The 25,659-nt window shown below is 33.1% G+C and overlaps 3 protein-coding genes and 1 long non-coding RNA gene across 4 annotated transcripts; all 4 read right to left on the reverse strand.

Moving 5' to 3' along the window:
• Positions 1 to 3,014: 3,014 nt before the first annotated feature.
• LOC114295813 (UDP-glucosyltransferase 29) lies at positions 3,015 to 4,872 on the reverse strand. The gene has a single exon (XM_082872287.1). The coding sequence runs from the start codon at positions 4,413 to 4,415 to the stop codon at positions 3,135 to 3,137; it is 1,281 nt and encodes a 426-aa protein (XP_082728413.1). The 5' UTR covers positions 4,416 to 4,872; the 3' UTR covers positions 3,015 to 3,134.
• Positions 4,873 to 10,379: 5,507 nt separating this feature from the next.
• On the reverse strand, positions 10,380 to 19,986 carry LOC145791845 (uncharacterized). Its single transcript, XR_014331194.1, has 2 exons — positions 19,803 to 19,986; positions 10,380 to 10,936 (listed from the first exon to the last, which is right to left on the reverse strand). It is a non-coding gene; the product is annotated as an uncharacterized LOC145791845 (long non-coding RNA).
• Positions 19,987 to 20,997: 1,011 nt separating this feature from the next.
• On the reverse strand, positions 20,998 to 24,090 carry LOC114295814 (uncharacterized). The gene is made up of 2 exons (XM_028240105.2): positions 23,866 to 24,090; positions 20,998 to 21,612 (listed from the first exon to the last, which is right to left on the reverse strand). Exons 1-2 carry the CDS (start codon positions 24,088 to 24,090, stop codon positions 20,998 to 21,000), a joined length of 840 nt encoding a protein of 279 aa, XP_028095906.2.
• Positions 24,091 to 24,240: 150 nt separating this feature from the next.
• On the reverse strand, positions 24,241 to 25,179 carry LOC114295815 (uncharacterized). The gene has a single exon (XM_082916982.1). It carries the CDS (start codon positions 25,177 to 25,179, stop codon positions 24,241 to 24,243), a length of 939 nt encoding a protein of 312 aa, XP_082773108.1.
• Between the last annotated feature and the right edge of the window lie 480 nt (positions 25,180 to 25,659).

Below are 25,659 nucleotides of genomic sequence, written 5' to 3' on the forward strand. Positions count from 1 at the left end.
TTTTGGCCATTTGAGCCACATTTGAGCCACAGAATTAGGGCCCCCAAACATTTTTCTTATACATTTTGAATTGAGTTTGGAAAAGTTTACATTGAGAAAAGAATATTTTGAAATGGGAATTATTGAAATGTTTTGGGGTAAATACATTGTTAAGACCGGATGAGAGGTGTAGATGAGATTGATTAAGTTGGCTGGAGTGCCTGGGGTGAAAGACCGAAAACACGCGTGGAGGAGGTACCATTTCTCTTCCGGTTAGCAATCTGTAAAGTGGAGTTTTGATAGTGCTAGTTATGCCTACTTGCAGACACCAACTTAGGGATTATCTGAGTTGTATTTACCGCCGCTCTGAATTAAATTGTAAATTTCTAAATTGTTGAGATTTTAAACTATCATTGTGCATGGTGGCTTTTATTAAAAGATGTAAATGAAATCCTCTTTTAATTGGCATAACATGGCATATGCATTTCATATTGAAAAATCTTGCATAAATGTATATACTTTGTTAAGAATTTTCTACAGGGCTTTATGCTCACCCTTATGGGATTTTGGTGCAGGGAAGGACGTGGTGAATCCGCCAATTTAGGACGTGGATATATGTATATAGAGCACAAGGCTCTGTTTTGTTATGATTGTATTTTGTAACCCTAGGGCTATAACTGTTTGAGTCCAAGAGACTATTTTTGTGTAACCAAGCTTAAGCCTTGGAATTTGTAAGCCCTCGGGGGCATTTTATTTACTTTTGAATTTGACGTTCCAGATGCTATAGATTCATGTATGTAATGTCATTGAATGTATAATTCGCATCTGGGACTATTTTGTACAGACTTTAATGATCAAAGTTATGATGATTTGGGAATTGCTTTTATTCTATAATGAATGTTAGCCGATGCACCTAGATTATGTTGGAGAAATTTTGGGGCGTTACAACAACCCGATCCAAACCTAATTCTCAAACACATGCATAAATTAAGTCCAACACAACATAGTTTAGCCCAAGCTTAAGATTAAGTCCAAGTCTAAGTCCAAGACCAAACCCAACACATGCACGAGCACAAGTCTAGGCCTAGTCCAAACTAAGACTAAGTCTAAATCTAAGACCAACTTTTATTTATGCTCACTTTATGAGACAATTTTCATTCACAACTCAATGGTTGTAACCTATTATTTTTTGTATAACAATTTTCTCATTTAAGAGAATACAAATTCACTCAGACCCACCTCAATCGACGATTGGATCCCACTTTAATTTTGAATTAAAGTTACCAAAAAATCATTATTTTCCAACCAATTCAACCATACAATATAATAGCAATGGCAGCGTAATAATGTTCTAATTTTTTTTTTCAATTATAAAAATATATAATGAAACACATCAACGCGGTTTATAATTAAAATAAAATAATAAATAAATAAAAGTGAAAGTGATGTTTTACTATGTTTAGGGATTATTTAAGGTGTTCTAAATAAGTGTACCTTTTAACTTTTTGAGTAAAACAGTGAAGGAAAAAAGAATGATTGTTTGGGATAACTTTTTAATTTTTATGAAAAAATATATATTAAAATATTATATAAATTAGCAAAATTATCATTTTACCCATATAAATCTGCATGTATGTCAGTACGGATCTGGCAGATCTGTGTGTACTGAAAAAAGTTGGAAATTTTTTTTCTCTTTCACCGTGGTCTGGTACAATACTTGAAAATTTGTTTTTTTTTTTTTTGTTTGTTTGGACGTGTGTGGAAGTGATGCATGTCTCCATCAATCATATAAAAAATTGTTTTTTAAAAAATTGTTCTTTAATTTCATAAAGAGTGTTGTTGTAATAAAAAATAGCATCTTTAATTTCATAAAGAGCGTTGTTGTAATTAATCCTAATTTTTTTTTTCATAGAATATGTTATTCATGAAAGTCATCGACATCACAATGTACAACAACATCAACCATTTATGCAAAAATTTGAAAATAAAATAAAACAATCAATCATAAGATGGCATAATTGGATGTATTTGTAATTCTTGGGACTCTATGAATTGGGTCCAACATGGCCTTTTCTCTAGCCGGCACTCACCTGATGATGTGAATGTTTCTATTTTTATTTTAGCTCTTGCATGACTTAACTTTCCTTTGACATAAGTTAGAATGAGATTTTTTGACTAAAATAGTTATAAAAAGACAAAATAATTTTTTAAAGGCCAATAAGACCAAATGTCACATTTAAACCATGATCATTTTATTTTTTCTCTCACAAAAGTTAAAAAAATCAAAATGCCTATCACAAACGAAACTTTTTAGCCACAGACTAAAAAAACCAAAAAGTCAACTTACATCCCAAACGAACCCGTATAATATATTGACAAAATTTACAACCATAACCATTTTATGTTTTTTTAACTCATTATTATTTAACGTTGAAAAACACAAAAAAAAAAAAAAAAAAATCATCAAAATAAACCAAGCCTTGTTATGTATAAAATCTAAAACAACTCTATCCAGTTGACCATTTCAATTTGTGAGCTCTCTGTGGATACTATTTCAATGATTAATATGTTCATCTTTTGTACGTAAATAATTCTACTAACATGAATTTGTCACATTTGTGTTAGAAAAAAGAAAGACTATTTTTAAAATCACACTTATTTTATTTATTAATTTTTTTTTTGAAAATAAATATAACAAAATCATAGAGTTATAATTATCATATGAGACTAAATTTTTTTACTCGAATGATCTATACAAAAAAGTCAAAAATTTCAACGAATTAAATTATCAAAATGGGATTAGCTTTAGACCCATGGGCCTAGATTGGTGATGTTTTCACTACTCTGTTTTAGCTGTTCTTTTGGGCGAAGCGTTTTCTCAAAAGAGTAGGGGTTTGGATGTTCTCTTTTGGTTTCTCCTTTCTCTGTTGTGTTTATGGTTTGGGGATTGGTTGCCATCTTTTCAACCATTTCAGTTTTGTTCTGGGTTTCAGATTGCATTTCAAAAAAAAAAAAACAAACAAACAAACACATACCAAAACAATGCTTGTTAGTATATGTGCTCAATAGAAAATCAGGAACCAAGTTACAAGAACAAAAATGCAACAAAAAAAGAAACAAGCTTTATAATGCAAAAAAAAGAAAAAAGAAACTCATCATCTATCCTTACAAAGTTGAAACAACTCTTTAATCACCTCATCTATCTCTTCCTCTCCTTTCATTCTTATTTTCTCACTAAGTTCTCTAGCTTTAATTCTTTTATCCTCCCCACTTTTTTCCACCACAATTTTCCTTATTACTTGTGCTATTGCTTCTCTGTTGCGTCTGCCATTCTCGTCTCGAATGACCTCCATAGCCACACCAACCTCCTCCACCAGTCTAGCATTTAATGGCTGGTCCAAATGCATTGGCATTGCTACAATTGGTATCCCAAATGTTAAGCTTTCCAATACCGAATTCCATCCACAGTGACTCACAAAGCCACCGGTGCTTGAATGGGCCAGAATTCTTGCCTGTGGTGCCCAACCCTCCACAACCATTCCTCTCTCTCCTACCCTCTCAATAAACCCCTTTGGCAGTGCTTCTTCAAGCTCAACTTTCTCTCCTACAGGAAACCTAACAACCCATATGAAATTAACCTTGCTAAGCTCTAACCCATGAGCTATCTCTTCAATCTCTTCCTTAGACATAAAATACTTACTCCCAAAGGAAACAAACAGAGTGGAGGATTCATCCTTGTTATCAAGCCATTGTATGATCTTAGAGTGCTCGTTTTCATCATCGATGTTTTCTTTCACAAGAGGACCAACAGGGAGAACCTTCGTCCCACCTATATCCGACAGATAATCGATGCATTTTCCTTCAAGCTCTCGAAAAGTGTTGTACAACACAATCTTGCAAGGTGGTTTCATTTCATGTTGATCATTTACAGGGGCAGCTTGTTTGTCTTTGGATTTTTTTGTTGCATTCTCGATCGTATGGTGAAACCGCGTTTCATGGAATCTAGGACTAGAAGTCATGAGCTGGACTGCCGGAATATTAAACGAGGAGGCAATTGTTGGTGGCCATGAGGGGGTGAAGTCATGAATAACAAGGTCTGGAGTTAGTGTGTCGAGGATGGTGAAGAAGCTTGGGCTTGCCATCTCAAAGGCTGTATGGAGGGCGGAGTTCAGATGGGTTGGGAGGCCATTTGTGGTGTGGTAGTGAGGAGGAAGCTCAGGCAAGGATGGAAGGTGGATTTCTACTAATTCAATGGAGTGAGAGTACCTTTCAGTGATTCTATTCTTGATGGATTTGAGATTGATTGGGGTAGAACACAAATATATGTGGAAATTTCGGTGTGAGAGTTTCTTGGCAAGCTCTAAGAAGGGAGAGATGTGCCCATGGGCCAACCATGGTAGCATTAGGACACTGATAGTGCTCTGTTTGGTATTCATGGTCGATCTCTGTTTTTGGGCTCTGTTTTTTTGGTTATTGTATGCTAAATATAGCAATGTTGATGCACTGAATGATGTATATGTATATATAGGAATTTATGGCTTATTTTGGGAAGATGGTAAAAAGTGGCTTTTTGGTTTTTAACCAAGCTTTTGGCTTTTTTAGACAAATGATTTGGGAAGTTGGTAAAAAGTGACTTTTTAACTTTTTTTATTAATGTTTGTTTATGATGTCAAATCATAATAAAATGACCAAACTATCCCCATTTATTTAAAATATTTACAACTTCACCTATGCAACACATTTTGACCCATGAGGGGTAAAATTGTAATTTCACCGTTGGCTAAAAACCAACTTCCCAAATGAAAAAAAAAGACAAAAAAGCCAACTTTTGGCTTTTGCTACTAACCAAAAAAAGTGGCTACAAACCATGTTGCCAGCGATGAAAACTAGAGGCCCATACAAGAATAATTTAATAATATATATATGGGCAAATTACACTAATAGTCCCTATAGTTTGGAATTTTTGTTACTTTAATCCCTGACTTTTCAATTGTGACACATTTGACCTTGAATTTTGAATCTTATTCCAAATAAGGACAATTAACATACCATTGCTTAATTTCAAGGGCAAAATCTTCAATTTATAAAATATAAACTAATTTGAGAAAAATAAATGTCAAAAAAATATTTTAAAATTTTTAAAAATTATTTCTACTCACCAAAAATAAAATTATGTAAAATTGATAAAAATTAATAAAAATTACATGATTAATTTTTAAAAATTAATTTTACATGATTATCATCCAAATACATAATAAAAATTAATTTGGTAAAAAAAAAGAAGGAAAAATTACCCATAAATCCTATCCTGGAAAAAGTTAAACCTTTTAGTCCTTTAAATTTTTTTGTATACCATTCAGTCCTAATGTATTGCCAGATTTTTGAGAGTTTGATTTGATTCCATTTATTTTTACATCAATACCCTTTTGATGGCAAACATCATCAACATCGTCACCATCATCAAAACATCAAACGCCTTTTCCCAACAAACGTTGCACTCGGGTTGGGTTTTGTGAACAGGGGAGCAAACTCGTACCAATTCCTCTCACCGGGTAGATCCAAATGCTCCCCTCTGTAACTCTCTTTCTTCTTCGAAAAAACACCGCCGCCGCCACCGCCCTTCTACTCAAAACCCTAACCACTACCACCACCACCACCAACAACAACAACCATGGAACCCCCACCAACACAAGAATCAGCAGCAGCCGCGGTGCATCAAAAGACGACTACTTCGCAGCAATCCATCACATCTCCAACATCGTCCGCCGCGACATCTACATGGAGCGAACCCTAAACAAGATGCGAATCTCCTCCTTCACCGTCCAACCATGTGGAAAGTCGCCGAACAAATACCATGGCTTCGCCGCCTCTCCCGACCCACACCAAGCCGATCTACTCCGCCATTCTGATGATCTCTGTAATCTCTATTATCTGCACTTTTTGATGATTAGAGATTGATTCTGGAGAAAGTGAAAAAGTTGAAATCTTTGTTTTTGTTGTTTTTTGGAGGGTGTTAGGGTTTCTGGGTTTGAAAGTTCGCAGCAAGATGATGTTCGAATGTTTAATAATGATGTTCAAATGTTCGAATGTTTGATGATGATGATCGAATGTTGGTTAATGTTGACGATGTTTACAATTTTTTTGATGATGTTTGATGATGTTTTGTTTATGATGTTTGCTGATCTTGATGATGTTCACAATTTTTTTGTTGATGTTTGTTGTTGTTTGATGATGTTTTGTTAATGTTTGATGTTGTTGATGTGTTTGATGATGTTTTGTTGATATTTGATGTTTGTTGATGTTTTAATGTTTGATGTTTTTTATTATGTTTTGTTGATGTTTGTTTGGAGGGAAAACAAACATCTACAGAGTTTTGGGCATTTCAGTCAATATCACGGTAGGGTTTTCCTCATTTACCGTTATTAAAAAGCGCAAAACATAGTGTAACACTGGTTATTTTGTCATTAACATTAGCTTGGGACTAATTAGATCATAAGATAAAATATAGGACTAAATGGATCATAAGATAAAGATTCGGGATTTATTGGTGCATCACCCAAAAAAGAAATAAATATCTAAAAGATTTATCAATTTTACATAATTTTATCTTTAGTAGTAGAAATAATTTTTAAAAATTCAAAAATAATTTATTAACATTTATTTTTGTCAAATTAATTTATATTTTACGAAATTGACAATTTTGCCTTTGAAAAATCCAATAGTATATTCATTTGTCATTATTTGGAATAATATTCAAAATTCAGGGTCAAATGTGTCATAATTGAAAAGTCAGGGACCAAAATGACATAAACCCCAAACAATAGGGACCGTTAGTGTAATTCACCCAATAAAATTTAAAGGTTTTAATTAATTAATTTTGTTGTAAATTGGTTAGTCTTTTGACCTAACTGATTAAGCTGAATCATTTTCGGTTTGACTGATTCACTGGTTTAAACCACGGTTTTAGCTGTTTTATCAAAATATATTCCTTAGATTTGTTTGATTTGAAATAAGCTAAGATTGAGCTTATTAAAAATTGAATGATTGAGATTGCTTGATTAGAAATGAATTTCTTGTCCAAACAATTGTTAACTTTTATTTTACAATCTCACATCAGGAAAAAGATGAAAAAATGAGTTATTTCACTATATAAACCTTATGCTCTCATTTAATATTGTAGTGTTGTGTATGTTTCAGTTCAAGACAGTTTAAATTTTAAAATTAAAATAAAATATAAATTTTTTTAATTAATTAATTTTTGTATAAGTTGGTTGATCCTTTGACCTAGCCGATAGGATGAACTATTTTCGGTTTGACTGATTCGCTAGTTTAATTGTGATTTTAACAGTTTTATCAAAATATATTGGTTAAATTTGTTTTATTAGAAATAAATTAAAGATTGACCTAATTAAAATTGCTTGATTTGAAATAAATTTTTCACCCAAACAATTGTTAACTTTTAAACACTTAAGAAAATCTCCATTGGCTAGTTTCCATTTAACTTTTATTTTATAATCCCACATTGTGAAAAAAAAGAAAAAGTGAATTATTTCACTTACATAAAGTGAATCTTATGTTCGCTTTTATATGAGCAAAAGGAGATTTTTAATGAGAAACCTTATGATCAATATCTCATACTAATTTTTTTAATTTTCTTAATTTTAAACAATTAAGAAAATCCCCGATTGACTAACTTTCATTTAACTTTTATTTTATAAAATATAAAAAATTAAATATAATTATCATATTTTTATTAAATAATATATTATTTTATTCCGTGTGTAACATGGGTGATATGCTAATTGATAAAATATAAAAATTAAAAAGTAAAATTGATACAATTTTGAAATTTTGTGAATCAAATTAATACATGCCAGTTCTTGATTTCCCCTCCCTTTGCATTTTCTTCTCTTCCCAAATATCTCCTCTAATTCTCAATCCAAACATACATGATTGGAGGCTTGGAAGAAATTTCAAATAAAGCTCCTTTATATATCTGAATAATTTATCATATTTATTAATTTTTAAATTGTCAAATTTATTATTTAATTATTTTATTTTATTTATTTATTTACAAATTTACTTTTACAATTAAGATGAGCTTGTCACCTTTAATAATTTCTTACATATTTAGCTCTTCCCAACACCCAAAATAATGCTACATTTGATTGTGAACTATCCACCCAAAAAATTGGATTATTTTTTTGTTTCTGAATTAAAATTATAGTACTACATATCCATTGTTACATTATTTTATAAAAAGTTCTAAATAATTCTATAATGATATTAGCTTATTTCTTCTTTTATTATTAATAACACAAATAATATTACAAGTTCTTATCGAGAGAATTCTAGAGAAGAAATGAGAGTTGGAACCATTGAATATATAAACAGTTGTTGAGTTGAAGATCATATATATATATATATATATATGGAGGCTCTGAACTTGTTTTGAAGTTTGACCTAGTAGAGCATATCAACATCTTGCTTAACAAAAATGGAACAGTAGGTGGATTTGAACACGTCTACAAGGAGAGGAAATTGCAGGAACACGAACAAAGTAGCAGGTGTATCGGGCAAGACAAGCATAGGGAAGATAAGTGTTTTAATTTGGTCCCTAATATTTAAATTATTCTTTCTTTAATTGTAAAACACGTTGAGATTTAAAGTTTTATAAAAACAAAAATAAACATCAGACAAGTTTTTATTCATAATTTTTATGAACATAAGCAATAAATTATTTTTTTCAAAAAATATTATTTACACTAAGACTCCTCAACTATTAACTAATATTACTTTACTTTCCTCATATATGAACCATATATATTTTGACCCACTCAACTGTAAAAATGTATTACTTTCATCCCTTGTAAATCCTCTCTAAGCCACCTCCCAAAAGGGTGTATTTATATGATTTTCATAGTTGAGGATGTTGGGGTAGTTGGCTCGGATACTCCAAGTCAAGGAGTAGGCACCGAAAGAAGGATGCTCAAAGTCTGAAGTGGTTGAAGACTTGCCATGTGCAAGTTTGTCAAAAGGAGTACCGAAAGGAAGAGGAAAAAATGGCCTCCATTAATAAAGAGGGTGAGAGATGAGCAAATATGAGCTAAAAAACAGAGTGAGATCAGTGAGTAAAGTGAGGTTGAGTATAGAGAAGAACTTGTATCTCTTTGTTCAATTAGTGAGAGTTTCGTTGCCCATGGACGTAGGCGATTTATCGAACCACGTAAATCTTTGTGTGTCTCTTTTCTGTGTGTGTTTGGTGTTTCTTTCTGAGTCCTTGAGTCCTAGGCACAACAGAGGAGTCAATGAGTTCATCGATAAAGAAGATAAAATAATTATTTTTAATAATAAAAGGGTCTTAGTGTAATTAATCCAAAAATAAACGTTTAAAACAAGTATTTTGGGTTGTTTCTAAAACAACAAACATCTCATAGTTTTTTTTTTTTTTTTGATCGGCAAAGAAAATCTTTATTGATGACAACATACAAAGTATGGAAAAGTATATCAATAAAGAGGAGCTTGGAGCTAAAACGAAGCTCCAAGCGCCAGTTGGTGAGAAACCAACCACAAAGAAAAACAAGAGAAGAAAGGGGAAGAAACATAGCAGAAGAACATCAGAACAAACAAACAAACATCTCATAGTTACACATGAATGAAATTAAAAAAAAAATATGAGACCTGGTAATTAATAAGAAAAGAGCATGTGAACCATCCTTCACATGCAATGAACCGTCTTTTTAGCAGTGATCAATGTTGATAAACCTCCTACAGCCAAATCCACCCAAATCCTAACTACTTCAAAACATTTTGGACTCAGTAGATAACATTTCTGTGGCAAAAAATGTATATGGACCTAATTGAATTGTCAAGGTTTTAGTAGATGCCATTAGCATATTTGTCATGTGATGTCTATTGGTTGTGTTTGGATTGGGTTGGGTCGGGTGGCTATAACATCATTTTCTTAGGAGTGTTGGCAGATCGGGTGGCTTGCCATCCGTCCAAACTTAGGCGGATTGGAAAAATGCATCCACATTCATCCTCAAACCATTGAAATCGTACATTCTGTAGCGGATTGGTTCGGGTCATTCGGTTTTAGCAAGTTGAATGGATGTTTGTCCAGCCCTAGATTTGAATAAGGATTTAGAAAAGAAAAGAAAAGAATATAAGTGAAATGTAACTATTTTTCATTTACATTTCACTCACATTTTTCCTTTTTCTTTTCAAATTGTGTTTGGATTTAAGATTTGAGATTTATAGGGAAAAAATAAAAATAAAAAGTAAATAAAATAGAATTTTTATTTTCCTCAACAAATCGTCTCAAATCCTTAACTCAAAAACCACTTTGCTTTCGTCTAAAATGTTTTTTTTTTTTTTTTTTTTATCAGTCAAAAAAAAACTTTATTAATGAACAAATGTACAACCATTTGAATTACGTCAACAAAGTGGAGGAATGCAAAGAGCATTACAACAGACTTACGTCATTCCAATTACGTTGACACTGTAAAGCCTACCCCGATTCTATGCTAGCACAACCCCAAAGTTGGTGACTAACCAACACTACAGCCAAGAAAAGCAAAACAAAAAACAAACAGCAGAGCTAATAAACTAGCCTAATCCCTGGGACAACCCCATTAGCAAATCACCCCCAACTCATTGCATCACAACTCCTCCCGAACACATCCTGATCTGCCTCAAGTTGAGAATGAAGTCATTGACTGTAAAATGAAAATCCTTAAAGAGTGGTTTCAACCACAAAGCTATCATAATCTTAATCAAGTCACACAACTCAGTTTGGTTTGGATTAGATGCTCTGAAAACACACTCATTTCTGTGTTTCCAAACTGACCACAACACAACTCCATCTTCTTCATACTCCCCCCTGCCCACCATAACAGGAAATGATCCACAGAACCTGGTGAATCACCTTGAGCATTCCACAATTTCAGCATTTCGTCTAACATGTGATGTGTAGAGACAATAACAAGAAAATAATAAAGTTAAAAAGGGGTAATGTTATGGCAGATACCCTCAATAGTTTGATCTAAATTTTATTTTAGGTTTTTTTAGTTTCAATCTAAATAATTTGATCCATATACTTTAAGTCTACAGGACTGAAAAGAATAATTAACTCAAATAATTATTTGTTCTATTTAACAAGAAAACAATAAAGTCAAAAAGGGGTAATGTTATAGTACACACCCTCAATAGTTTGACCTAAATTTCATTTCAGTTTTTATATTTTCAAGTTGAACAATTTGATCCCTACACTTTAAGTCTACCAGAGTGAAAAATGTAATTAACTCAAATAATTATTTGTTCTATTTTTTTTTGGGGGGGGGGGGACATTTATGTATATATCTTTTTTCAACTACTTATGTTTCACTTAGTTTAATTTTTTTTTTTTTTTTTATGTTCTATTAAGTTCTATGGGTAATATAGTTATCAAAATACCCCTAATAATAATGGGTGATGCTATGGTACATTTAGGTGTACCATACATTTAGTTATGAACTTATATGATTTTATATCATAACTTATACCATATTAGTCATAACTATCACCATATTAACTCATAACTTAGTTATATTTAATTATTTACTTATACCATATTACTTCATAACCAGGTCATTAAAAGTGACTTGCTAAACAGGTCACTTTTTATAGTTATGAGCTAAAATCATATTTCTTCATAACTATAATCAAATTGATCATAACTTAGCTATAACTACATCTCATAACCAACACCATTTTGTTCATAACTAATATCACATATTTCATAACCACATCTCATAACCAACACCATTTTAGTCATAACTAACATCACATATTTCATAATCATAATCACATATCTCATAACCAACACCACTTTGATCATAACAAATATCACATATCTCATAACCACATCTCATAACCAATCCCTTTGAGTCATAACCAACATCACATATCTCATAACCACTAGTCACATATCTCATAACCAACACCTTTTTGTCATAACTAATATCACATATCTCATAACCACTAATCACACATCTCATAACTACTACCCACATACATCATAACCACATCTCATAACCAATCCCTTTGAGTCATAACCAACATCACATATCTCATAACCACTAGTTACATATCTCGTAACCAACACCTTTTTGTCATGACCAATATCACATATTTCATAACCACTAATCACATATTTTATAATTAACACCTTTTTGCTCATAACCACATCACTTTGATCATAACCAACATCACATATCTCATAACTACTAGTCACATATCTAATAACCAACATCACATATCTCACAACCATTAGTCACATAACCAATATCTCATAACTCATAACCATTAATACATATAGCATAACCACACCCTTTGACACCACTTTGCTCATAACCATTACCCACATATCTCATAACCACTAACACATATAGCATAACCAAATACCATTTGACACCACTTTGCTCATAACCATCACCCACATATCTCATAACTACTAACACATATAGCATAACTAAATACCCTTTGACACCACTTTGCTCATAACCATTACTCACATATCGCATAACCACTCATAACTATTACCCACATATCTCATAACCACTAACACATGTAGCATAACCAAATACCCTTTGACACCACTTTGCTCATAACCATTACCCACATATCTCATAACCACTCATAACCATTACCCACATATCTCATAACCACTAACACATATAGTATAACCAAACACCCTTTGACACCACTTTACTCATAACCATTACCCACATATCTCATAACCACTCATAACCATTACCCACATATCTCATAACCACTAACACATATAGCATAATCAAACACCCTTTGACACCACTTTACTCATAACCATTACCCACATATCTCATAACCACTCATAACCATTATCCACATATCTCATAACCACTAACACATATACCATAACCAAACATCCTTTGGCATCACTTTACTCATAACCATTACCCACATATCTCATAACCACTAACACATATAGCATAACCAAACACCTTTTGACACCACTTTGCTCATAACTATTACCCACATATCTCATAACCACTCATAACCATTACCCACATATCTCATAACCACTAACACATATAGCATAACCAAACACCTTTTGACACCACTTTGCTCATAACTATTACCCACATATCTCATAACCACTAACACGTATAGCATAACCAAATACCCTTTGACACCACTTTGCTCGTAACCATTAGCCATATATCTTATAACCACTAACACATATAGCATAACCAAACACCATTTGACACCACTTTGCTCATAACCATTACCCACATATCTCATAACCACTAACACATATAGCATAACCAAACACCCTTTGACACCACTTTACTCATAACCATTACCCACATATCTCATAACCAACATCACATTTATCATAACTACTAATCACATATCTCATAACCAAACACCTTTTGACTTATAACTATACCACTCTGCTCATAACCAAAATCACATATCTCGTAATCACTAATCATATATCTTATTACCTTTACCCACATATATTATAACCACATCTCATAACTAGCACCCTTTGTTTCATAATCAATATCACATATATCATAACTACTAATCATATATCTCAGAACCACTACCCACATATAGGGGTATAAATTTAGCCCATGAGCTCGCGACACACCCCAAGTCCGCTCGTGCCCTGGGTAGGCCTAACTAGGCTTGAGTCTAAACCCAACCTAAGACCCTGAGCTATGTGTTCTAGAGCCCGACCCGACCCTGGTGTGTTATGGAGTGTGACCCATCCCATGAGATCGCCTCGAAATTTTCTTTCCCATCTAGCTCGACCTGACCCCAATGGCTCCTTGACCACATTGTCAGTGCAATGGTCAAAAATTTAAATCAAAACAATTTGAAAGAGTCATATAACCGTTAATTCCACCAACAATCAATTTTTTTATTTTTATTTTTATATATATAAATTAACTCCTCCCTTCCAAGTCCTATAAATACCACCCCTCTCACATTTTATTTCTCACAACAAATTTGTCTCTCAAACTCTCATTCTCTCTAAACTTTCATACATATACAAATCTTTGGCCGTAGTTATGATTTTATCAATTTGTACATATCTTATAGAACTGTTGAAAATGAATATTACGATTTTGTTGTACTGTTTTGCTATCTCAGCTCTCTTCATCTATCAAACATCTCTCTCATTCCTTACTGTCACTGTAGATATCTCCGATGTTCCTTATCGGAAACAACACCATCTTTGACATTATTTTCACAGACGACAAGTCCGTTCAGTCTCTCTTACTCATATTCCCTTTCCTTTCGCTCTATTGGTTATTTTTCTCTAACTCTCATTTTCTGTTCCATGGCTATAAGTCATGGATTAAATTATTTGATTATTGTCATTACATTATGTGTTTATCTATATCATTAGAGATCCCGATTGGTGATTAAATTATTTAAAAATTTTAGATGTTTTTGTTACACCAATTAGTGGATAGTTACATAATTTTTTGTTAATGTTATGAAATTTTGGAAATTAGTTACGACATTTGTGATTTTCTAGAATTTTAAACAATTTCGTTATGTCAATTAGTGATGCAGTTATGTATTTTCTATTTTATATCACAAAACTTTGTGACTTGATTACAATATTATGGTCTGTTTGGTAACTATTCCGGTTTTAGTTTTCAGTTTATATTTATAAAAATTTTAAAAGCTGTAAAAGGCCTGTCACCTTTCTTTATCCTTTTCATTGCTGTAAAAGGCCAAGACCCTAGATTGAGAAGGGTGTACCAACTGAACTCTTCAAGATGAAAAAAATAAAATTCTTGAATCATAGAACATCGATGATAAAAGTAAACAAGAGGTCGACAATAACAAGGCATGCTGCCAATTAGTTCCAATTGACGTTTTGGTGGCAAATGCTACTGTGCAAAGAATTGTCAGAGCTAAAATGATGGTTTGGCCATTTTCAAGAGAATATTTTATGGGAAAAGACGATTGAATAATGGCATTCAATTTTCTATATGCACTTTTTGTTGCGCATTTGCTTCGAAAATGAGCGAAAACACTAAACAAAATGGCTTCATAGCCTTTGCTAGAAATTTATACAAAACAAATATCCATCAAAATACTAACAGATTTAAGTCCATACAACAAAACAAATATCCATCAACCATCGTTTAAGAGTATTTATACAAAATACTAACAAATTTAAGTCCTCAAATTTTTTTTTAAAAAAAAAATTTTAGTTTAGAATATTTTTCTGCAGCCTATTTTTTTATTTTATTTTATTTTTGTTACTAAAAATCATGAACTAATTTTTTGTGGTAGAGGAAAGGGAGCGGCAATAGTGGTGAAGATGGTGGACAAAAGATGATGGTGATGGTGATGGTCATGGTCATGGTGAAAGAGATTAGTAGTGAAGTTGTGGTAGTGGTAGTGTAAATGGAGTGACAGGGGTGAAGGAGAGGTAATGGTAGTAGTAGTGGCAGTAGTGGTAGTGGTGGTAATGAAGTGATGGCGATGGCAGTAGTAATGGTAGTCGTAGAGGTGAAGTGGCGACAGTAGAAGTAATGGTGGTGGTGGAATAGCGTTTGTAGTAGTGGTGAAGGTGGTAGAGGAGATGGGTGGTAAGAGAGATAAATGAGTGAGAGATAGATAGAGGAGAGAGAGAGACAGAGTGATGAGCGAGAGAGAGAGAGAGAAAGAACGCAAACACAGCGGGAGAGAGGGAGAACAACGCAAACAGAGAAAACGAGAGTGAGGGAGTGAACAACGTAAACACAGTGGGAGAGAGAGAGAGGGAGAGAGAGAAAGAAAAAGAGATAGAGAGTGAGAGACAAAAAAGAGACATAGAGAGAACAGAGATGAACGTGAGAGATAGAGAGAAGAGAGATGAGCGAGAGAGACATAAAGAGAAGAGAAATGAACGAGAGAGACAGAGAGAGATAGAGAGAAGAGAGATGAGCGAGAGAGATAAAGAGTAGAGAGATGAGCGAAAGAGACAGAGAGAGAAAAGAGATGAGAAAAGAGATGAGAGAAGAGATAGATGAGTGAGAGACACAGAGAGAGATAGATAGACAGACAGACAGATAGACAAACAGAGAAGAGTGATGAGTGAGAGAGAGAAAGAGAAGAGAGAAATGAAGGAAGATAAAAAAATGGATGAAAATATATAGACAAAGAGAGAAAGAGAGAGAGAGAGAGAGAGCGAAAAGAGATAAACAAGAGAGAGAGAGACAAAGAGAGATGGGCGAGAGAGCGAGAGAGATAAAGAGAAGAGAGACAGAGAGAGAAGAGAGAAGAGAGATGAGAGAGATAAAGAGAAGAAAGATGGACGAGAGACACAGAGAGAAAGAGAGACAGACAGACAGAGAAGAGTGATGAATGATGAGTGAGAGAGAAAAAGAGAAGAGAGACAGAGACATAGAGAGAAAGAAAGAGACAGATAGACAAAGAAGAGTAATGAGTGAGAGAAAGAGAGATAAGAGAGACAGAGACACATAGAGAAAGAGAGAGACAGACAGACAGACAGACAGAGAAGAGTTATGAGTGAGAGAGAGAAAGAGAAGAGAGACAGAGACAGAGAGATAGAAAGATGAAAAAATGGGTGAAAGGAGAAATGTTCAAAAGAGTAAGACGACGTCATTTTTATTTTTTCTATTTTTTCTTTTTGTAACAGAAAAATACCATTGCATTTATTTAAACCATTTTATGACCATATATATATGAAACCGTCTCAAAGCCACAATATATATATATTTTTTAAACTTTTCTTTTTTTGCAACGGTACGTTTTACGATCGCACAAAACTTTTTCTTTTTTTTTCCGACTGCAGCTGGTATCGTCGCAAATACTCTTTTTTTTTTTGCGACAGCAATTTCTATCATCACGAATACTCTATTTTTTTGCGATGCCAAGTTATGTCGTCTCAAAAAGTCACATTTTTAGGCAACGGCAAGTTGTGCCGTCTCAAAAAGTCACATTTTTTTGAGACGGTAAGTTCTGACGTCTCCAAAAGTCACATTTTTTGCGACAACAAGTTGTGCCGTCTCAAAAAGTCACATTTTTTAGCGACGGCAAGTTGTGCCGTCTCAAAAAGTCACATTTTTTGAGATGGCAAGTTGTGCCGTCTCTAAAAGTCATATTTTTTGCGACAGCAAGTTGTGCCATCGCAAAAAGTCATTTTTTGCGACGGCAAATGTGACGTCGCAAAAAGTTCCGCCTCATAAGCCCACTTTTCTTGTAGTGTGGTGTGGTTATGAGATATGTGATTAGTGGTTATGAGTAAAGTGGTGTGGTTATGAGCCAAAGAATGTTGGTTATGAGATATGTGATTAGTGGTTATAAGTAAAGTGGTATGGTTATGAGCCAAAGAGTATTGATTATGAGATATATGACTAATGATTATGAGATATGTGATGTTAATTATGATCAAAGTGGTGTGACAATGAGCCAAAGGGTGTTATGAGATATGTGATTAGTGGTTATGATATATGTGATGTTAGTTATGAGCCAAAGAGTGTTGGTTATGAGATATGTGGATAATGGTTATGAGATATGTGATTGTTGTTTATGAGATATGTGATTTTGGTTATGAGCAAAGTGGTGTGGTTATGAGTCAAAAGAGTGTTTGGTTATGAGATATGTGATTATTAGTTATAAGATATGTGATATTGGTTATGATCAAAGTGACGTGGTTATGAGCAAAATGGTGTTGATTATGAGATATGTAATGTTGGTTATGAGTCAAAGGGAGATTGGTTATAAGATGTGGTTATGAGTTATATGGGTAGTAGTTATGAGATATGTGATATTGGTTATGATCAAAGTGGTGTGATTATGAGCTAAAGGATATTGGTTATGAGATGTAGTTATGAGATATGTGATTGTAGTGATGAAATATATGATATTGGTTATCAACAAAATGGTGCTGGTTATGAGATGTGGTTATGAGATATGTGATGTTAATTATGATCAAAGTGGTGTGACTATGAGCCAAAGGGTGTTATGAGATATGTGATTAGTGGTTATGATATATGTGATGTTAGTTATGAGCCAAAGATTGTTGGTTATGAGATATGTGGGTAATAGTTATGAGTTATGTGATTGTTGTTTATGAGATATGTGATTTTGGTTATGAGCAAAGTGGTGTGGTTATGAGTCAAAAGAGTGTTTGGTTATGAGATATGTGATTATTAGTTATAAGATATGTGATATTGGTTATGATCAAAGTGATGTGGTTATGAGCAAAAGGGTGTTGATTATGAGATATGTAATGTTGGTTATGAGTCAAAGGGAGATTGGTTATAAGATGTGGTTATGAGTTATATGGGTAGTAGTTATGAGATATGTGATTAATGTTATGAGATATGTGATATTGGTTATGATCAAAGTGGTGTAATTATGAGCTAAAGAACATTGGTTATGAGATGTAGTTATGAGATATGTGATTGTAGTTATGCAATATATGATATTGGTTATCAACAAAATGGTGCTGGTTATGAGATGTGGTTATGAGATATGTGATGTTAATTATGATCAAAGTGGTGTGACTATGAGCCAAAGGGTGTTATGAGATATGTGATTAGTGGTTATGATATATGTGATGTTAGTTATGAGCCAAAGAATGTTGGATATGAGATATGTGGGTAATGGTTATGAGATATGTGATTGTTGTTTATGAGATATGTGATTTTGGTTATGAGCAAAGTGGTGTGGTTATGAGTCAAAAGAGTGTTTGGTTATGAGATATGTGATTATTAGTTATAAGATATGTGATATTGGTTATGATCAAAGTGACGTGGTTATGAGCAAAAGGGTGTTGATTATGAGATATGTAATGTTGGTTATGAGTCAAAGGGAGATTGGTTATAAGATGTGGTTATGAGTTATATGGGTAGTAGTTATGAGATATGTGATTAATGTTATGAGATATGTGATATTGGTTATGATCAAAGTGGTGTGATTATGAGCTAAAGGATATTGGTTATGAGATGTAGTTATGAGATATGTGATTGTAGTTATGAAATATATGATATTGGTTATCAACAAAATGGTACTGGTTATGAGATGTGGTTATGAGATATGTGATGAGAGCTCATAACTAAGTTATGATTAATTTGATTTTAGTTATGAACAAATATGATTTTGGCTCATAACTATAAAAAGTGACCTGCTTATCAGGTCACTTTTAATGATGTGGCTCAATCTGAACCATTGATTTTCTATGTACCATACATTTTTTAAACAAAATGTGCTATAGACTTTCCCAATAATAATAAGGTGAAATCTGCATTAATATTCACGTTGACAATGTGAATATTTTATAATGCGAAAATTCATATTGTCAAATTTATTTAATGTGAATGTTCACGTCACCAAGTTACTAAGGGCCCGTTTGTTTTCCAAGTTGAGGCTTGGGATTAGGATTAATAGTGAGGTTGGATTCACAATATCACGTTTGTTTGCAAAATAGTCCGTTCGGACTGTGAATCCCCTCCAACGAGGGGATTAGCAAAGGTGTAGAGGACTTGGTATTAGAATTTAAGCCGTTGGTATTAGAGTGTGAATGACGATTTTGCCCACAAAAATGTTCCTTCCATCTCTAGAAAATATTAACAAACCCAGAAATTTATAGAAAATTGGCTCAAATGAGGCAGCATCGTTGTTCTGATCCACAAACATCCACAAACCCAAAAATTTACAAGAAAAAAAAAAAATCATACCCAAATGAAGCCAAACAGCTTGAACTAAAATCATACCCAAAAAAATTTGCAAGAAAAAAAAAAATCATACCCAAATCATACCCAAATCATACCCAGGTTGAGATCGTGTCGCTAATAGAGCTCCAATCAACTTGAAGTTGTGATTATCAATGGCAAAGCTTGAACAAGAGAGAGACGCGTGAGGTAGAGAGAGACAGAGCAGGATTTTTGCACAAGAAGGCGAAGTCCACAATGAGATTTTTCTGGGTGAGCTAACAGAGGCAACGCATTTTTGATAAATTGATAATGCTTTTGAATGGTCAAAACCATGGGCTGGTTTTTTGAGAAACCAGTGGTTGGTTTCTTTAATAATAATAATAATAATATTAAAAAATAGAAATAAATAAATTATATGATTTTAATTATAATAATAAAAATAGTTTCTTTAATAATAATAATAATAATAATAATAATAATAATAATAATAAATAGATTAATAGTTGAATTTTTTATTATTTTTAATTATATAATTATAATTATAATTTTTGAATAGTTTAATTGGGTAATACATTTATTAGTTGGTATAAGCTTAAATTTAATACTAATACAACAAGGGTATTTTTGTAATTTTACATGATTAATCTCATTCCTATCTCTCAAAACAAACATGAACTATTACTAGGCCATTGGTTATCAAACAAATACATTTTTCTTAATCCCCTCACTAACAGTAACAGTCTCCTCACTATTAATCCCTCACTATGAATTCCTTCTATTCTATCTCTGAAAACAAATGGGGCCTAAGGGTTTAACAAATATTTGTAAGGGTAAAATTGTCCATAACCTTAAATATGAGAATTAGAGTTTGGTAGATCAAATGTCCGAAATAATAAGACTTATTAGAATATAAGAATATCTTATGAACTAATTAGGATACAAATACTTCAAAGAATTTTTTTTAATAATTTTCCTTTAATAAAAACTTAAATATAAATATCATTTGTGAATCCCATCATAAAAGAAATAGAGAGAAAATAGCAAAACCAATACCAACAGCTATAACTCACATACATGACTACCACTCACTTATTTTGTTATTGAAATTTGACAACAATGACAAAATAATCAAACAGTAATAACTCATTGTTTACAAAGCAATTGAATATTCTTATTAGTCATTGCATTGCACCACCAAATCAAATAGCAATTGTAATTTGAAATACCATTGAATACTAGAGGAGTTTGGCAGAAGATATGTTTTCACACTCTCAACATTTGATGTTTTTTAAATTTGTACCTATATGAGCATGCGATCACTTCGCTTGCCAAAGATGCCCGAACCCGAAATGGATTTTATCATCACTACAAGGAGAGGAAATTGCAAGGCTGCAAACAAGGTCACAGGTATGCAGGAGAATCCAACAACAGGAACAAGAATCCAGACCTTATTATCTCCAAACATTAGATAGAGTGTGACTCCAAAGACAATCATCATGGATAATATAGAGACAAATAACATAACAAGACCAATGATTAATCTTTTGGGGAGAGCATAGAGAAAATCCTCTTCTGCGTAGCAAGCAGTAAGGATGGACAAGAACATCAACACAGAAGTAATGGATGAGAAAAGACCCAATGCATCAAATATGCCGAAGATTATAAAGGCTTTATGTTTGGAAAAATATGGATGTCCGTCATTGTTGTTGTTTCCACCTGGCACTGTAATGGCAGCTGCAAAAACCACGGTGGCAATGAGGGCAGCTTCAATTGTGCATGAAGTCGCAGTGTCTTTCATCCACCTCTCTCCTTCCTTTACCAACTCCTGGTGTGTATCAGTAAATACTTCTCCAGGTGTCATTCCATTAGTATTCGTCACTTCTCTGTCAATAGGCCGTACCAATTTTTCTACTTCCTGTACAAATTAACAAAAAAATGGCTTTGGAATGATAAAGGCAAGCTTCATCTAAAAACTCAATCACCTCTAATCTAAGTAGTGGGAAGGGGTTGTCATGAGACATCTCAGTCGAGAAAGTTTTTGCATCAAAACTTGGGGATTTTGGAATGAGAAAGCAACTTTAATCTATTTCAAACTTAGATGTTTTTGAATCATGGATTTAGATAAGGATTCAAAAAAGAAAAGAGAAAATGTGAGAATAATATGAATGAGACATATAAGCTAAATTTTTTTCTTTGAGTTCCCTTTTCATTTCCAAATCTCTACACAAATTCATAATTCATACACAAATTTAAGATCAACAACCTCTAGTTTGAGTATGGTAGGGGTTGTCCTGAGACATCTGAGTTGAAAAAGTTCATAGTTAAAAACATGGCATATGTAATTTGTGTGGTAAAGTCAAGTAATTAAGAGAAGAATGAAATATAAAGAAATTGCTTAATCATTTTATTTATTTCCCTTGGAGAATGCTATGAATTACGCATACGGATATGGACACTGGATACAGTAATTTCAAAAACATAAAGATACGGATACGGATACGGTGGGGATACATAATTTTATTTTTAAATTTTTTATATATTTTCTACGTAGATTAATATTATATTACTAAACAATCAAAATTATTAATAAAAATTAACACTAATTCAATATGTACAAAAATTACTACATTTATATTTATAAATTTAAAAAATTAAATAGAGAAAATTAAAAAATATATTAAAATAATTTTAAATATAAAAAATAATATATTTAAAAAAAATTATAATCCCAACCACTATGCACCATAGAAAAATCAACTATTGCATCAGTCCACCATCATCATAAGCACTACACTATGCTGCTAGTTGGCTATATTGATGCTGCTAGTTGGCTATATTGATGCTGCTAGTCTGCTGATGATGTATGCTGCTAGTATGCTGCTATTTGCTGGAAGGGCGCCAGATTGATGGAAGAAAATGTGAGGTTCAAACAGAGAGTGTCAATGAGAATTTGAATTTACTTTCCTCTTGTTATTGACATGGTGAATGTCATCTGGCTGCTGTCTGTGCTGGTCTGACTTTGGATGCTCCAGTAGAGGTGTGTTGTGCTAATGCTAATGCTAATGCTGATTTGTTTAATACAGAGGTGTGCTATTGCTGAATTGTCTTCAACTTGGAGATGTGCTAATGCTGAGATGCTATACTGATGTGGGTGATGTTTTGTGGCTGTTTGTGTTTTACTTGTTTTGTTTCTGCTCTGTTCGTTGGTTTCTCACCAACTTGGAGCTTGGAGTTGGTGCTAGCAAATGATTTGGTGTGTGTCTAGGTGCCAGCCTAGTTGGGATCTTAATGCTTCACTTTGATGCTCTTTGCACCCTCCTCTTTATTGATGTACGTTATCATACATTGTATGTTTTCTCCATCAATAAAACTTTCTTTTTGCTGATCAAAAAAAAAAAAAAAAAGCACTACACTAAAAGTAATCATTATATTTAATATTTATATTTATTACTCTGTATTTAATATCTATTATAATCAGAAAAAATAAAAGAATAAAAAGAAGGGAAGAGAGACATACGCGAAGAGTAACAATGCTAAGATACTTACAATCTTAATAACATACTCACAAGACTTATAAGTTTGATAAGATTAACCATCACTTGATATGGGACCCATATCAACTTGTGAGTATGTTAGTAAGATTGTAAATATCCCTAGCATTTTTCCGTGAAAAGAGAGAGACTGACGCGAGAAGCGAGAGAGGACAGAGGAGCCAGAAGCGATAGAGCGACAGGCAAGAGGCGATGGAGATCGACCGGAGATGGAGGTCAATGGAGATGGAGTAGGTTTGATTCTCTTCTCTCGATGAATGGAGATTGACGATTGACTACGCTAGTCGATGAACAGGTTCGATTCTCTTTGTTTTTTTTTTTTTTCTCCCTTCTGATTTTAAATTTGGGTCTATTCTGTCCTTTTTCTATTTTGTTCGAATTAGGTTAGGGATTTCTGAATTTTTTTTTTCTCTCCTCTTCTTCCTGCTGTGTCCCATTTGATGGGACTTAAGGCTTGGTTTGGTTTTGGTTTGGTCTTCTTCCTGCTGTGTAGTGTCGCCCACCGTGTCCCATATAAAATAAAAAATAAAAGGACACGCCAAATGTATGTGTCCCCAGCATGTCCTCCTATTCTATTCCGCCGTGTCCGTGCTTCATGGGGGAATGGAAAATCTTACCTTAAACCATTGCATTTCGGGCTGCATTTGTAGAGCTGCACTAGCTGCACTTACTCTGAGACTGAGTTGCTGCTGAGGTCCCAACAATGCAGCCGAATGAAGAGCATTGTTCCCCGACTCGTCCTGGTGTGAGAGAACCATATAACTAGACTCCTCAAGTTGATATATGAGGTTGAACACATTTTCACCAGTGGCGGCTCCAGGAATTTTAATCAGGGTATTCATTAAGTAACTTAAAATCTAACAACTGTATTAAAAAAACAACTATAAAAGAGAACTCTAATATATTAATATTAAAGTTTTGACAAAAAAAAAACTTGCAATTAGATAAAATATTACAATTGCCATCAAAACAACTTGCAATTAGATAAAATATTACAATTGCCCTTGACGAGATTTCATATTTTGAAAACGTTGCATAATCTCCTCATTATCAATGCTATCAAATACATCTCTTTCAATGTATGTAACCAAACAATCATTCATCCACTGATCTCCCATTCGGTTACGCAAATTACTCTTTATATACTTCATTGCTGAAAAACTTCTTTCCATTGTTGCTGTCGTGACAGGTAGAGTCAATGCTAATTTCACAAGCAAATAGACTAATGGATATATCACATGTTTATCTGTCTCCACCAACTTTATAGCAAGATCACCAACTCCTTTAAGTTCTAAAAAGTCTTCACTTAAGCGCATATCAACAATGTAGTTTTGAAGTTGGATGTCAAGGACCATTAAATCTGTTGCAGAAAAATCATATGGATAGAACTCTGCAAGACGAATCAACTTATGCTTATCAAAAGCAAAGAATGATTTACTAGGATTCAAGCAAGCCATACAAAGAAGTAACTCAGTATTTGCTTCTGAAAAGCGATTGTTAAGCTCTTGAAGTTGCATATCTAAGACTGTGTAGAATAGCTCAACTTGATAATGATGTAAATTTGCAATTTGTAGAGCTTTGCGTCGTGGCCGCCCACTAACAACAAATATTTCATCCATATTTGGAATAGAAATCTCATGTTTGTTACAAAATGAAGACACTTCAGTCAATAAAGATTCCGATTCATCATCTCTCATCATCTGCAATCGTTGCTTAGATACTTTAACAAGTGTCATAGCATTGACAATATCTTGATTTTTCTTTTGCAATGCTAACGACAACTCATTTGTAATCCCTAAAATATTTTTCATCAAGTGTAAAGTGAAGGCAAATTCAAAAGAAGAATCTTGAATGTGACTATCACCACAAGTTTCTTGGGATTGAGATGAATCTTGTACAATAGTTGATTTTCTTTTCAGAAATTTGTCCATAATTCGAGAACTAAACAAAAGAGTAGGATGCACCTAAAAATATCCACACAAAAAACAGAGCTATCTAAATAAATCATAGAAAAAAAATAACTACAAGAGTATAAATAAATTGATTATAAAATTTCAGCTCCTATTTAATTTTTAAAACAAATAAAGTGAAGAAACTTAAAAAAATATTATACCTGATGACAACAAAGTATAATCCCCAAATATTATATTAACATGCATAACTGTAAAATTAATTATATATGGATGGAAGGTTTTGTTTATAGTATCAAGTTTAAATAAATTTTAATATTATAGAGATAAAAAAATAATACCTGATGAGATATAATTCCCAAATTTCTTTTTGCCTTTTTCTTAACAATTAGTCAGCAACAGCAAAGCATGACAGTAACCACTTCATCTTCATTCAATACCAACATCCATGATCCATATTCCATGGGCAACAATGAAAGACAGAGGTGGACCACCCACAGA

This window comes from Camellia sinensis, chromosome 1 (assembly GCF_055761805.1).
Source record: "Camellia sinensis isolate YWXY chromosome 1, ASM5576180v1, whole genome shotgun sequence".
NCBI classification, from domain to species: domain Eukaryota; kingdom Viridiplantae; phylum Streptophyta; class Magnoliopsida; order Ericales; family Theaceae; genus Camellia; species Camellia sinensis.